The sequence below is a fragment of the Hylobates moloch genome, unplaced genomic scaffold (genome assembly GCF_009828535.3).
Source record: "Hylobates moloch isolate HMO894 unplaced genomic scaffold, HMol_V3 SCAFFOLD_5, whole genome shotgun sequence".
NCBI lineage: Eukaryota > Metazoa > Chordata > Mammalia > Primates > Hylobatidae > Hylobates > Hylobates moloch.
The window spans coordinates 149432237-149448760 of record NW_026652280.1 but is presented as its reverse complement, the minus strand read 5'-3'; the positions used below and the strand labels follow the sequence as shown (position 1 = coordinate 149448760).

Here is a 16524-nt window from a genome sequence, read left to right as displayed (position 1 = left end):
AATAACCTTTTAATTTCTGAGATAAATGAACAAAGAAATTTTTGTGAGTAGTATCTTCTATTTCTACAGCAGCCATAAATCATACCATTGGAAGCTGTACCATTTTACTTTTAAATGTACATTTTTGAAAAGAACACAGTTGTTTCTTATTATTCTCCTTTTGTACAATTTCATTGCATTCATAACCAGTCAGAGGGTCCTGTTGATTCTCCGGCAGAAAAACTATTTGTTATATTCACAGTCCAAGTGCCTACGGATTACAGCACAGGTACTTTGCATTAGCTGATTGGGATAGAAGTACAGTCTTCCTCTAAGCTTTACTGCTTTCTCCATTTTCCATTTTTTTGTTATTTTTCAGGCCTGGATTCCTTTCACTTGGTTTATTCTCTTAAGAATTACCAGCCATAGAATGATGTTTTTATTCATTTGAAAAGCTTATGTCCATTTGCAAATGATTCAAGACAAGACTGAGAATTCCACTGCCTGATTTGCAGAAAGTTGTTGCTGCCTGAAAATGTGTTGGGCATGTCCTGTTGATAGATAGTACAAATATACAGTGTTAATACAATGGGCAAACTCCAGAGCATTTCCATAGCTCCCAACTATTGAATGATATACAAAAATATATGACTTGGGGACAGCTGAAATTGTTTCCACACTTTGAGCTCTGCTTCCATTAGACTGGTTCACAATATTAGATTGAATCCCAAGGTGCTACTGATAATCATCAGCTGTTTTTCTTGCCAAGACTATTTGTTTAAATGTATTCTTTCATTATCCAAGTGCTTTTGAAAAAAATGAGGGAAAGAATGCTTTTAATTGAATAATCTGTATTCTGTCAGGTATTTCTTCTCCCTAGGAAGGTATCTGAAAACTTACTTTGCTGTTTTTATTTATCCTGCCAGTGTAGTATATTGATGAGAGAACTGAGGTCCAATAGTGTTAAAACAAGACATGAAATATTGATTAATTCTTCTTTTAAATTCTCTTTTTACCCCTGAGTATAGCAGATTTCAGAAGCTGCTGCTAATACCGTGCTCTCCAATAAACCTCCATTATTGGGAGGGGGGGTCTTGATACCCTTCAGGCTTTGATAAATGATTATTGTGCTTTTGAAATGTTAGCTTTGAGTGCCCGAGGCTTGACTTTCATCAGTTCAAGAAAGAAACAGTAGAATTGAAGCTGCAAAGTTTGAGCCAAAGGCCCCCAAAGGAACCATTTCATGAAAGGAGTTAACCATAGATACTGAGGCTTCTGAACTCCTTGTCCTTGTCCCACCTGATAATTTTTCTGCATTCCTAATTGTACATTCCCCCATTGCAGGCTAAGACTTGCCCTTTGGGTCTAGGCCAACTGAGTTTGCTGACTTCTAAGGTTAAAAAGTAAGACAGTGGGTTTAGATGGACTTGTAAAGAAGGGAGAAGGAAGTACAATGCTTGGTTGGATGAAGAAAATCAGGGGACAGTGAATGAGCAGAGTAGGAACTGGAGAGTATAGGAATCTGGCTGTTTAGGGTCAAGGACACCCTCAGAGCAATCACCCTAAGGCAAGAATTGGCCCTGGGGTGTCAAGAAATCCACTGCCCTCTTAGGACCCAGATGAGCTTGGAACAGAGGGGAATCTAATAAAATGTATAAGAGAACTGCACAGGACAGCCACTGCACAACAAAGAGTTATCTTGTCCAAAACGTTAATAGTGCTGAGATTGATAAACTCTAATCTAGAGAAAGTGCTACAATGTTTTGTCATCAAAGTATGAGTTTCTTGGGTTCAGAACCCAACTCACTGAGCTATTGGTATCAGCAGAGCATCCTGTGAACAGATAATAAATCCAACATAATCCAGTTCTCTTTTGAAAAGTAGCCATTTCCGTTTCCTGAGTTCCTCCCCTGAAATTATCTGAAAGGGAAATGCCACTCAGAAGGCTCCAGCTTGCTGGATAATGGGAGGAAAGTGCTTCACAATATCTTTCCAGAAATGAGGACAGAGTGTGCTCAGAAACAGAGGTACAGGCAAACGAAGGTTGCTGACAGCTGAAAATACTGAGACCGGTAAACATCATGATAGCTGGACAGACAAGGAATCCCTGTATCCATGTGATGGCTTTTCTACATGAAGGGATAGGGGTAAACATCAAGGGTAAGGTAGCTTATATTTTATTGAAATAAACTAGATGAAAGATCATATCTTAAATGATATGTCTTCAAGCATGTGCTCCATCAAGGTCTTGACAGCATCATTTTCCCAAGAGATGTGCCAGTAAATTTAAGTAGTTTCCAAGTTGTAAGTATCTTGATTACCAAGAAGCAGCGGGGTGCAGAGCCTGACCAGTAAAATTAAAGGATTGATGGCTTCCTCTTCACACTCCTGCCTTTATTTTCCCCTGCATGGCTCATTATTCTGCTGCATTAATTTAAGCTTTCCTATTGCGCAGAATTAGGGGCTTAAATTCTCTTATCATCCCTGTGGGAATCTTGATTGTTTATTTGTGGATGAAAATAATTGTTTTTATTGATCCCCAAATGTGGAAGGTAAAAAAAAAAAAAATGCTATGGTTGATGGCCAGCTGATACATAGTTAGTGCTGCATGCATGAGTGACAAATTATGAGACAGTATTTGGCCCCAGAGGATACCCTTTAAGAATTTTTAAGGCATTTGATAGTTATCGCTAAGTCTTTCCAAGCTGGAAATCATAAACAATTTCACATATATCAGGTAAAGTCTTTTTGTTGTAGTTTTCATTGAAACTTAAAGGTCTAGTTGTATATAATTTATAATTTCTCATTTCCAGTATGCTCACACAGCAACCCAGTAGAGTTTGGAAATGGTGCAGCTACAAGACGTTCCAGAGCCAGTGCCATCAGGCCAGTGAGTTCCTCTGGGGACTCAGATTACTAGGCATTTATTTGGAAGAATTCCTGGATTCATCCAGAAGTTGTCATTATTCCACTGCAAGCATCATTGTATGGACATTAGCTCCAAATAGTTAGAGAAAAGAACTACTTTGCTAGCCCTAGCTTGTACTGTGGGTAGAAAACCCCATGCCATTTAACATCCCAAATATATCAGAGGCATCAGGGAAAGGAACTACAACTGTCTAATTAAGTGCTGTTTGTAGGACAGGGCACTTGGGCAGTATGAGCCTCCCCCATCTGAATCAAATGCAACACATCTTGTTTAAAGTGCTACTGAGCTAATTAGCATGGCCTGTCTACACAGAAATAAAACAAATCAGGTTAGGTCCTAAAGGAATCAAGTATCAGAAATGTGGTAAAGTTTCCTTGTTAGGTGGTAAGATGGAAAGATCTTTGACCAGATGCCAAACCCTGAAATTCTTGATCCTCTTTTCCTGTGGTAAAGAGAACATAGATATATAGACAAGCCACTATGACCATTGTATCTTCTTTATTCTTTGAGGGCTGTGTTCTGGAAACTTACTGTCGAACCTTCAGAAATGACTGTGTGGGCTGGACCAGAATGTGTCGGGAGAGCTTGCTTGTTTTGCAGAATAAGTGTCCATATGTTACAAAGAGGATCTTCCTCTTTTTCCTGGGGATATCATATTATCTTTGTCTTTGATAATTAGCACCTCTGCGAAGGGACCACATCAAAGGGAGGATGATTTTTCCTAATTATGATTATTTTTTTCTCACTCAAATTCACCTTTACCCTTAAGCACTAGGGTTCAGTTATGGCCTTGGCCTTCGTCAGCCATTGCAACACCTTCCATGAGTGGCAGTGTAAAGGAGGGAATCATGGAGTTCTCCCCACAAAAGTTGTGTGACCATTGTCACTACCATTGCAAGGTAAAAACTTTATACCCAGCTTATATTTTTATATAGACCCCATACATTTAGTGTCATGCCCATCACACAAGCGAGCATGAAATGTGATCTGACCTATTCACATGTTTGCTCATTACAACATCCAATATGCATAGAGCATGGTACTGCACAATGGTTAAAACTTAATTACAGACTGTTGAGGGTGATGATCACAGAATCATAGTTCAACCATCTCATTTTAGACACAAGGAAAATAAGACCCAGAGAGGCTAAATAAGTGGCCAAAGCCTCATGTTCAAGTAGTGGCAGAGCCGCAATATGAAACCAGATATCCTCACTCCAATTCTAACTGCACTCTGTGTTGACTCTGAAACACATGGCTGTGCTTTGTTGCACTGTATTGTGATCAATTGTTTTAACATGTGTGCCTCCCTCACTAGACCATGTACTCTTAAGAAAATATTCATCACCAGCTTCCTAGCACAGTCAGTGGCACATAATAGGATCCCAATAAATGTTGGTTGAAAAAGTGAATAAATGAGTAAATACATGAGACCTATTTTTTTCCTCATCATGTAGAAACAAACAAATGCCGTAACTTTTAGTGATCTTTACGAGTGCTTGGTCAGCCTGATAATGAAGAATAGACAAGATAGGGAGTGAAAGGTAGAAAAAATAGTATGAGAAAGAAGAGGAAAAAAAAAAGAATACACAATTCCATAGGAATAATAACCAGACAAATTCAGTACATTGACAAAATGTTTAGATTCAATTTGGGAGCATTTTGTCAAGACTTTTGCCTCTTCTGATCTCTTCTCATTTTCAAATAAGGGCTTTTTAAGCAGATGGTGTTTTAAGCAATTCCCATCATTGCTGCTCCTCCTCAGACCCCAGAATGCAGGATTGACTGCAGGTTAAGTTGTCTAAAAGGCAAAGTTGTTCGTTAGTGTATCTCGCTTCCCTGAGATAGGTCTTCCCACTCATTTTGTATCTATTGCTGCCCCATGTTGCTGCTACTGTCACAGAGGAAAGTGTATATAACTTGCTGTGATCTGGTTTCTGGGATATTTTCCATACACCAGAAGATGCGAAGGAATGGCTACTTAGGTAGTAACATTTCAGACTCAGTGACAAGTATGCAGAGAGGATGTATATGGGTTGAGTTTGTGTCTCCTTGTAAATCACCCAAAGTCAGTGCAAGTAAAGGCTAAAAAATCCAATCATCAACCCCCACTGTGAGTTTGTGTTTTTCCTGAAATGCTGGCACGTTGTAAGTAATTTGACACTAAGTAGTGCCTGTTAAAAAGCAGCAGCAGCAGCAGCAGCAAAGGATTCAAGGCTCCTAATTATAGCACACTGATGGCTTGGTACTGGGATGTGCATCAACAATATTGAGCATCAGTAGGGAGAAAGCACTGGCTGGAGGGCTGTATCCAGAGAGCGGTTATCCATATCTAAGTGTCAGTTTGAACTGGCTGTGCTCCTGTAGGCCAAGAAGTCTGTATGGAAGGTAGACCATTTAATCTTTTTCAGAGGTGTTGCTACACAGCTGTCAAACAAATTGGGGTAGTCCAAATGCCCCTGTGGAGAGAGTTTTAAGGAGACGGGCAGTCATCTGTTTTGAATGGATTGAGTCACATTGGCTGAAGACAAATATGGAGATCCAGCTTTTCATTGAACATTCCTTTGAACCATTTGGAACTTGGCAGATGCCCAATCAGCACTTCATCTAAGTACATCACCACCCTCCCCCTCAGTTCCTGCATTTCCCAGCTCTTCTTTGAACATACCAACCATACTTCCGTATTTGTGATTTTGTCCTTGCCCTTCCCTCTTCCTGAAATACCGTTTCCTCATGTGATCCAAATGGCTTCTTCCTCCTTGATCCTCCCCTCTGTCTTTTTCAGATCTTTGTTCCCATGATCAAAGAAGGCTTTCCTGGCCAACCTTTTTAACATAGCTACCTCCGAATCCAATCCACTGGCCTTCGCAAAGACAGAAGCTTTGGTTGTTTTGATCATTGTTGTATCCCCAGCCTCCAGAAGTGATTGATTACCATGTAGCTTGTTCAATGGAAATACAATGAAGAAGTTGGTAACATAGGTCTTAAAAAGGAAAAGTCTTGTCTTATAATGCCTGGAAAGCAGTTAAGGAAATCTTTTCAGATGCTCAGATGCTTTCATTTCAAGTTATTCACATATACTGCATGTAAGTTACACTGAGAAACCCAAGCAGCCTTCAAGAAAGTAGTAATATGTCCAGGTAAGCAAGATAGCACTATTGTCATTCAGTTCCCATCACGGGCTCCAAGCAACTTTAAGAGAAACTTTCCTCTGCTAGACAGCACTAATTTGTGTCTTATGGAAAATTAAATAAATTATTTTTCACCTGAAGGGAGAGGATTATTTGACTTCAGATATTTGCCATATGGCTTTTCTTCCACACGACATAGCTTTGAGGTTTACGGTAGTAAGAGCAAGAGCATTCCCATAAATTATTCAGAGATAATTCAAACTAAGCGTGCATCTTTGACATACTGTCAAGTTTCTCAATGCTTTTTCCTGATAACAAGTGCTATGTTTTTGATGAAATGTTGCTCGTTTCTCACACACCTTATTGTTCTGTGTGTGTGTTCTGTGTTTTGTTCTGTTTGTTATTGTTTGTTTTCATTTCCCTCAGAGTCCAGTCTGGCTCGTATCTCAGCACAGGGTGGTTTACCTTCATTCTGGCCATGGACGCCTGCTATGGCATTCACGTCTACGGGATGATAAATGACACCTACTGCAAGTAAGATCACAGGAAATTATTTTTATGCAGCTCCAATTCTGAGATCTTGTCAAAATATCACAATTCATTTTAATACCATAAATCTGAGAAACGGGTAAAGCAACAATTATTTCCCAGTGTTCTTTGCTGACATGACATTTTATTGTCAGTGCATCAAGTTGTGACTTCTAGGGGTGATAAAAAGAAAAATATTTACCAGTCTAATGTCAAATGTCAGGAGGAACACTTTTCCCTTAATCAGTGGCATAGCAGGGACTTTTGGCTTGAAAATACAGAAGAAGTTTAGTGGTTGTGTAATTTGCAAAAGCAAGTTTGTCATTTCTGCTGCTCTGATGGCTTGATGGATAGCAATCTACTCAATGGTTAGTTAGATTTGATCATGAAGGACAAAATGTCCTGAAGCCTCAGAGAAACTGACAGCTTAACAAGAATTCCTGGAAATTAGACTTCACTAATAAGTGAGTAATCTGCCAGATCCTTATTTAAAATGAGTGTGTTTACCCACAGTATATCCTCGCTGGTGGGATAGTTTCTAATTAGATAATAAAACAAACCCTCCATGCTTCATCAGGATAATGAAATCTATTTCCCTACCAACAATTGGCACAATATAATTCACAGACTGTTTTAATCATAATGTCAAAATGGTAGCTCTCAGCCACAGTCTTCATGAACAAATATTTCTTCCCTAACTATAAGCATATTGGAGCTCAGATGAACCAATATCTTACTGTGAAAAATCACAGTTTCTTCAAGTTCTGCAAGAGGCTATCTAAAGTTTCTTCAATTATACACCATTTCCTTTTTCAAAAGATAGCCATGTGTTTGAATGTAATTGGTGTGATACATAAATTTTATTTGATCTATTAAACCACTAAGAACTTGGTACATCTTCCTAAAAGCTTTCATACATATAATAGCTTTTAACTGAGTTCATGGACAAGAATCATGTATGGGTTTGTGACTAAATGCATTTACTGGGTACATAATGGATTCTTGTAAATGAGCGCTTCATTCTTCATCTCAGTCTTTCTCTCCTTTTCTTTTTTTTTTCTTTTCTAGGACAGAAGGGTATAGAAAAGTCCCCTACCATTACTATGAACAAGGAAGGGATGAGTGTGATGAATATTTTCTTCATGAACATGCCCCATATGGGGGTCATAGGTTTATCACTGAAAAGAAAGTGTTTGCTAAATGGGCCAAGAAGCACAGGATAATATTTACACATCCAAACTGGACATTGTCTTGATAATGGTTTTTCTGATCTCGCTGCATCACTTAACGTGATCCCCATACTGCAACTGTGATGCTGATGATGCTAATGGAGATGATGATGATGTTAAAGACAACAGCGATTATCAAGTTCCTGTACACTCTCAGATGTGGACGGTGACTCTGCTAGTAATTTAAACTTGGCATTTCATGGAGGATGGTTGTGCTCATGATGTTCTTTCTGGAGGTTCAACACTACATACCGCACTTTATAATTTAACTGGAATTGAGATGAAGGCCAGTGACATGACAACTGTGACCTAAGAAATGGGAAGATTATCTTTCAAGATAGCTGCCTAGAATTGTTCAACCGTGAGTAACTTCCAAAAGCCAAAAGAATTTGGCCTCATGGGCAAGGTGATTGACTCAATGGCTTATTGAATCTCAGCAGCTCCTCCATCTTGAAGAATGATTGATTGTCAAACACTGACCCAAGAACTGCTATCAGGGTGCAAGTATCTTACTAGTTAGCCTAAGGATGGGAAAATATCTCTTCCTAATATACCATCTTTCTACAGTATTTCCTACAGCTAAAGCCTCAGGCCATTGCCTAATTAACAATGAAGATTTCATGGACATCCTACACTTCAGGATTACTTGACTATCTCAAACACATAAATCAAAATGGGCCAAGTAGCAAATCTTGATGAATTTCCACTCTTACCATCCATTCTTACTACCAACAGTATAACTGAACATGTGATTAGAATGATCTATATTAATGTTTAGTTATTTTTAGTTGAGTCCAAAATATTTCAGAAGGCTACTTAACATGTAAGATACCAACTTCAACACTGTAATAACATATACTGTGAAAACATTCCTAAAAATAACCAAAGGGTTTGCTAACTCTGCTTCAACATCCAACAACACAAAACCATATGATTTTTAAAATCATGAAATAGAGACAGCAAAGCATATTTTTACATCAATTTGTATACTATCATACTTCATAATATATATTTGTATATTCAAATTTCTATTTTATAGGCCCAAGGTGTGTTTCTCCAAACATTGCATTCTCATTGCCAAGTGCCAACTGTTTGTTAGACATGGAGAGGAAATGATTCCTTATATTAAACCTGATCAGAGCTTTTTGCCTTCTAGGGATTTATTTTTCCCATAGTGTGTCAGTTGTTATGCCACAATAACAACAATAATAATGACCTTAATGTCCAAAGTGCTTTGTCATTTAGAGTCCTTTAACATCTGTTATACCATGTGATGCCCTTGAACACCCCATTGGGCTATTGTCTGTGTATTCTGCTCTCTTTAGCAGATGATCTGTAATTTGGTCATTGTTCTGTTATATTCCAGATTGCTCTACTTACTAATATTTCTATAGAATAGAATTTATGTAAACTAGTAACCAGTTGATCTCTGTGCCAAATACATTATATCAGGATTACACAAAAAGTATCACAAAGGATGGTCTTGGCCATATACTAGGACCCCTGTGAAAATAAGTAGTTTTGAGAAGTTTTTCTATATACATATATATACACACGTGTGGTTCTATTTAGGTGGGGAAAAGATGAAAAAGCAGGGACAACAGGAGGAAATGAAGGCAGAGAAATATAATTTCCTGTCCTAGGGTTGAGACAATTCTATTTTTCATATACTCGTTGCTCATTAAATAGTAAAGGGTTGATTTGCTGAAAGAGTAGCTGAGAATTCAAAAATATCCTTGCAGAATGATTCAAAAGACAAAAGCCAGGCTCAACGTATAGAATGTTTTGGAGACTGGAAGTAATGATACATTTCACTTCAGAAGCACTTGTAGGTCTTTACTAGTGCTAAGTATTATGGTGAGCTATCATTAAAATGTGCCGTCTTGGATAAAGGCCTTTTGCCTACTCTCTTCTGCCATTTCGATACCTCAATATTCATACCCGTAAAAATTACTAAGCCCCAGTTCTATCGTTGGAAGGCGTTGTTATTCTTTTGTTGTTCCCTTATGCAATTTTTAATTCTATGAATGTTTTTTTGAGCTAATGATAGATAGAAATGCCCACTCAAAGAAAAATAAACAGAGACAAATGTTAAAATTGCCATACAGACTGTTTTTCCCCGTGTTGTTTCACTTTAAAATAAAAAGAAATCCTTGATTAATCAGAATGCCTTGGGACATGAACCTAATTTATTTAGTTTTCTAATAAATGAAGGGCCAACTCTTATTTGTTTTAGCCCCTACTGATGAGAAACATTTGAAAACTTGCTTGCTCCCCTGCCTCGTTGTAGCTTTCTCTGATGAACACTTTTGCAGTATACCGTATCCCTCACTCTATGGCAGAAGGTGTGTGTGGAATATGTAGACTCCAGTGTTTTCTTAGGAGGGGGTGGGAAAGGGCTTTCTTTCCTCTCCTCTCCTCTCGTCTCCTCTTTCTTTCCTTTCTTTTTGCAACTAAACTGCTACTCTACACTTTTTATTGTTGTCTTCTTTGTCTTTTTCTTTCCACAAACAGGAAACAAACAAACAAAAAAAACAAGTTTTTCTCAATTTGGAGACTCAACTGAATAATTTCCAGTATAATCAGCATTTTGATTGATAGAATCTCACGACTTATTTTTCTCTGCTTTTATTTCCTGTTTTTCTTTGTTCCATCTTTCTAATTCTAGTGAAAATGCGAAGTCTAATTTCTCCCATGTTGAGAATAAATTTTTCATCTATGATTTGCTGATAGAGAAGAGCTTGGTAAGGGAGCAATTCAAGGAGACTATTTTGCCATGCACATTTCTGATCAATTCCCACAGACTCTGGTCAAATGAAAGATATTCTATCCAACATTGAAACATTGAAAAATTTAACTGAACTTACTTATCACTGATGTGTATTTATCCCAGAAATTAATTAATATTTGTGAAAAATAAAAATATTTCAGTACTATCCATGGTTCTAGGAAAATGAACTATAAAAAAGGTCACAATTTTTCTGAAATTGGCATGAAAACATTCAAGATAAAAATAATAGACTAAATATTATTTTCTGTTCTGCATAATTCTATGAAAAAGCAAGGTAATTTAAAAAGAGTTTTAAAATGAGTGTTTCAATCTTTTCCAATTTAACCAAGTGAGAAGTAGTCATGATTTACATTGTTATGATGATAATGTGAATAAGAAACCTTTTAGAGTATATGATTTTACATTGCTATCAAACCTATCAAAGAAAAGGCAATTGGAATTTGGAGGAATGTTTGTATATATGCACATAGAGTCTATTTGTGTGTGTGTGAATGCACATATATATACATCTATATACTTATAACTATATATAAAGGCATATATATAATCCTATATTCTTCACTGCTGTATGTGAATCACAGAAAACCCTATTTTAGACTTCATCTGAAATTTGTTGGGTTACATTTTGAATCCTGATGAAAAAAGCAAAAATCCAAATTAAATAGACTGATTGCTAAGAGTACATAAAATCATATTCAAAAGCTGGCCAGAAGAATAAAGCTAGAGAAGCTGCTAAATCTAGAAAACACAATCAGATGCCACAGTTGTCACAAATCAGACTTGTAAGTATAGCAATCTGTATTGTAGGTTCTGCCGATTGCAGCCTTAGCTAAAGTCACATTGAAAAACATTGCATCAAGCTTCATTCACACTGAAGTAAATGAACATTGGTCCTCCTATTCAAATAAGCCAGTCTTTAGCATAAGCAAAATCCAGATTTGCATGATTTTTATTATATAGCTACAGCACTGTGACCACTGTGAAAAAGGAAAATTATGTAAGGAGATTGCTCTTGGAGGATTTGGTATGAATCAGCTGAGGTAGGAACAAGAGTCTGAATTGGGGACCTGCTGACCTTCCAAGAAGTAGAAGGCCATCAGAAGAAAATCACGGTTACTTAGAGAAGAGACAACACTAAAGAACTTCACCTGGTAGTGTTAATTGGATGTTAATTATGAGCTCGGTTTAATTTCAATAAGCAAGAAAATATAATCAGATGACTGATTAAAAAAAAAACAGTGTGCCCATCTAGCCTTTAATGTGACATGTCAAATGCAAATAATAAATTATGTTATTCAGTGTCAGTTGTTTGCATGTCTTAGCACAACAAAGGATTTACAGTCTGAGGGCCAAGAGAGAAAAAATGCTTTTTTCTTAAAACATCATTTTTAAAAGACAAGACCTCATCGTTTTAATAGTGTGCATAGATTAGGGACTGAAGGAGCCATGCTAGCCTTTGCAGGTAGTTTAGGCTTTTAGAGCTGAAAGAGATTTTAAAGAGCAGCCAATTCAACTCCTACACCTTGGGGCTGAGGAAACAGACAGAGGTGAAGTAACTTGCCTGTACTTACAAACTGGACTAATGGCAGTACTGAGACTCAAATTCTTGTCTCATGTTTTCTTCTCCAGAACTTTTTCCACTACACTTTTTAGACGGAAGAGTAGCCGGAAAAAGAATGCCTAACTGATTTACTAAAGAGTCTATTCATGGAATCCAAGGGCTCCAAATTGTGCTAATTCTGCTCAGAATGAGACAAATCTCCACACTGAAGTGGAGAAATATTTTCATAATCGAAGGAACATATTCCATTGATTGTCTACACTCTCTTCTCTCTGCTTGTTGCTATTGGTAAGGCTAGGCTGTGTTTTGTTATCACAAAATTCTAGAACTTGTTTAAAGAACATAAAGCTGAGTTTCTTACTTTCTCTTTGTGATTGAGGATGAGCAAGCCATTGATACACCAAGAGCTGCTGAGTGTTGGAGGTTGCCTGGTGAAGCTGGCAGGCCCTGCTGTTGACATTTCCCCAGAGCTAAAGTGTCCTCATACTCAAACCAACTCTGCTGCCCAAGTTGGTGAAATTATCCATCAGCACTACCACCACCCTTTGGGTTCATGCCCATCCCTGCGCTAGATGTGACCTTTGAGCCCAGATACCCTTCTAGAAGGTGAATGAAAGCCCCAAATGTCCCGCAAGACTTAGTCAGCATTAAAGATTTAAAAGGATTTTTTTTTTTCTCTACAGTCCATTTATATGAAGTGAAGAATTTTGAAACTACATACACTGGCCTCTGAAAATGGTTCTTGTGGCTCAGAAATAGTATGTTGTTCTGTTGCTTGTTTTTGCTGAACTGTAGAGAAAACACTAGAATAAAATTCCATGTAAATTGCTAAGGCATCGAATCAGAACTGTCCTGGGGCACTGTAACAGTGCAGAAAATCTCATTTAGTTTTTTTCTTTTTTTTTCAGTTAACTGCTTTTTCGTTTCTTTTCAGAATGGGCACTTTTTTTTTTAGTAGAAAAGCTCTTCTTTCTCCACAGATACATCTCTTTTTGTTCACGCCTTGAAGACTTCAGAAAAACAAAAGCTCACTTCCTTCCATAAAGGTGAAGAACATCTTGATGAATAAACAGTCAACTACCAAGTTCACATATTTGCCTATGAAGTGAGAGCTGTTTCTAAGAAACTTCAAAGGGATCAAAACGAGGCAATTTTGTAGCTTTTTTGTTACCTAATCTACAAAGTACTAATTTCCTTGTGTTTAGCTTTGTTGTCACTGTTACTGAGTAAATACCCATTTCTGTTACATACGGTACATTTTTTGCTTCACTCATTTTCCTGAGTTCCCATGATTTTTTTTCTGTAGTTTCTCATTCATTTTAAAACCCGTAATCTTCATCTATTTTTAGGAGAAACTGTAAATGCACAGTTGTACATTTGTTGAGAGTTTTTATGGCATTATAGTGCTTTATTTATAAGCATTGTGTCTTAGAATAAAGCTTACAAAATGGCAAAGAGCTATTGGCATATTTCAGTTTGTTTTACAACAGGACAAGTAAGGATATGTTAACAAAGCCAGAGGGAAAAGAGGGTATGGGATTTTTAATATACTTGATATCCAAGTCAGAAACATATCCAGAATACTCCTATAAACAATAACAAGAGAAAATGTTGGTCTGCCTCTGGAATTTGCTTTGTCCATATTAACTATCTGATGCTGACATATATTTCTTTTTTTGCTGTGTCAGACATATTAACAAATTTGGGTTAGCACATCAGCTGCATAGAACAAAGAAGTCTTCCTTCTTTCCTCCCTTCCTTCCTTATTCCTTACTTTCCTCCCTCCTCTTATTTTCTTTCTGCAAAACTCAACACTCTTGCAGTTGAATGTCAAATTTGGATAATTTTTCTTTTAACAAATCAGCTTATAGTTGTCTATCCAACTCTATAAGAGATCCATATTTGGAAATGATCTCACAATGAGAGTCATCTTTGGAAATAATAACTTCTACTTATATGCCAGGCTTATTAAAGGGCTGTATATCTCATTCAGTTTCCCCAGTACTTTATGAGGTACATAATGTTACTATCACCATCTCATATATAAGGAAATTGAAGCACTAGAGAGATTAAATAGCTTGCCCATGGTCACACAGCTTTTGATGAAATGAGATTGGAACCAAGGAAGTTTGGCCCAGAGTCCATACCTATTTGGGGAAGGCTAATAAATGTAACCAATAACCCCCCAAATTTCAGTAGCTTAAGAGAATAAGATTTGTTTCTCTCTCAAACATAAATTCTACATAGATGCTCCTCTCCAACCAGCTTGTTTCCAAGGGTGACTCAGATACAAAGACACCTTCCATTATGTGGCTTTGCCCTCCTCAAGGTCCTTTGAGTCCTCTCTATTTGGCCTACTAAAAAGGAAAGAGCAAAAGGGATCTTGTGCTGGAAGGTTTTATGGGCAAGTCTGGAAGTGATGTATATCACCCCAGCCACATTCTATTGGCCAGCCTCACTCATGTGCCTTGGTATGGGCAATGCTGTCCAAATGTGTAGGAAAAGAATTTGATGAACATGTAGCTCTTTCTGCCATGATATTCTTAGTCATGATGACATAATAGCTGAAAAAGAAAACACTGAGTTTTGTGCAACTCTATGGATGAGTTGTTTGTTTTGATAATCCTTGTTCAAGCACTAGAAACACTTCAGAAAAAAATTTTTGTATATGGATATCAGTACCCACACCAGAACAAGAATAAACTAAGGAGCAACATATTGCTCTAGGCCGTATTTACCAAGAAGAGAGAATATGGTTTCTTTTGCCCAAGGAAGCAAGAGAGAAACTGGCACGCAAGAAACACTTCTAAGTGACTGAACTCTACCCACAATGGAAGTAATGTGACTTTTAATGTCTTAGTGATCTGTGGTTAAAGTAGGATAGATGCACCCTCACCTCTGATCAACCCCTTGTTTTTGTGCCTATTTCCCTTGAAGATGTCACAGAGATTAGCCTTTTTTTTTCCAGCTCTCCTTTGGTATTCAGGTCTATGCAGTACAGTGATATTTTTACTGCATAAAATATAATTGCTATTTCTTGAATCTTAAATTTAGGAATTTCTCTCATCCATATTTTTTATTTCACGTTGGCATATGAACTTAATAAAGGTACTAATACGCCTTAAAAAGACCAGACACACCACAACATCACAGGGCATATTTCTATAAAGAGAGGATCTTCTATGCATTCTCTCCCTCACTCTTCTTTACTTCCTGAGACTTTCTACTCTTTGACATAATTTTCTTTAAGCTATCTAGGAATCCTTTTCCCTTAACACTAATAGAATTTTGCATCCTAGAGGTTTTTTTTCACCTAATAGGAAACTATTTGCTATCTTGGGGAAAGTACTTCACACGTTAGCATATAAATTTTCTTAGTTTGTCCATTGAGAAAGATTAGCTGGGACTCTAAAAGCAATAGAATTAGAGAAGAGAATCTGCCAATGTTTACCTTCTTTCAGATTAATGTGAAATTTCTTTTAAGGACAAGAAACTTTAGTGTCTAGTTGGTAAATGACATAGGTTTGAATCTCTTTCTAAGAGTTGTAAATGATGATAAGAATATTCTGTGTTGCTTTACAGAAATAAATTGTTTAGTTTAATCAGAGTGGTGGCTCTCACTATCCATAAGTCCATGGGCAGAAGCCTTGACTAATACGATCATACAGTGCACACCAGCAGCACCTTACACCTGCATTGTTGAGAGTTCTTGCTCTATATTTGATAACACTTTTCAAATATGCCATTTTCCATGATTATAAAATTGCTTAAAAGGCCAGGCGCGGTGGCTCACGCTTGTAATCCCAGCACTTTGGGAGGCCGAGGCGGGCGGATCACGAGGTCAGGAGATCGAGACCACGGTGAAACCCCGTCTCTATTAAAAATACAAAAAATTAGCCAGGCGTGGTGGCGGGCACCTGTAGTCCCAGCTACTCGGAGAGGCTGAGGCAGGAGAATGGCGTGAACCCAGGCACCGGGGTGCGCGGTGAGCCGAGATTGCGCCACTGCACTCCAGCCTGGGCGACAGAGCAAGACTCCGTCTAAAAAAAAAAAAAAAAAATTGCTTAAATATCGATATAATCTTTCAAAATAATTTTCCTACAAATGTCTACATTTCTCTAGAAGTAGAACGTATACAATCAGACTTAACTTGGAATGGTCTTCCTTAGTCAGTCGTGTTTTCCTGCAAATTGAAATGGTTTGGACAACACATCTTTTGGTGATGCTGGTTATGATGAGTTTCCTTCCTAGTAAAAAAAAATAAAAATAAAAATAAAAAATGGAGTGGGGGGAAATACTCCACAATCTTTGATGGATAAAAGGGCATTCATGTTGGATGAGGACACCAATATCAGGCAAACGTATCAGTGAAATAT

General features: G+C 37.5%; 1 protein-coding gene across 3 annotated transcripts in view; it reads left to right on the top strand.

Annotated features, from left to right (window-relative positions):
- Nucleotides 1-13913, top strand: part of ST6GALNAC3 (ST6 N-acetylgalactosaminide alpha-2,6-sialyltransferase 3) — a 578393-nt gene extending 564480 nt beyond the window's left edge. For all 3 annotated transcript variants that reach the window (XM_032155552.2, XM_032155553.2, XM_058439653.1), the window contains exons 4-5: nucleotides 6466-6573; nucleotides 7636-13913. In XM_032155552.2, coding sequence (XP_032011443.1) covers nucleotides 6466-6573; nucleotides 7636-7822 — 295 coding nt within the window. In that variant the 3' untranslated portion in view covers nucleotides 7823-13913. The remainder of the gene's footprint in view (nucleotides 1-6465; nucleotides 6574-7635) is intronic.
- Nucleotides 13914-16524: the final 2611 nt, after the last annotated feature.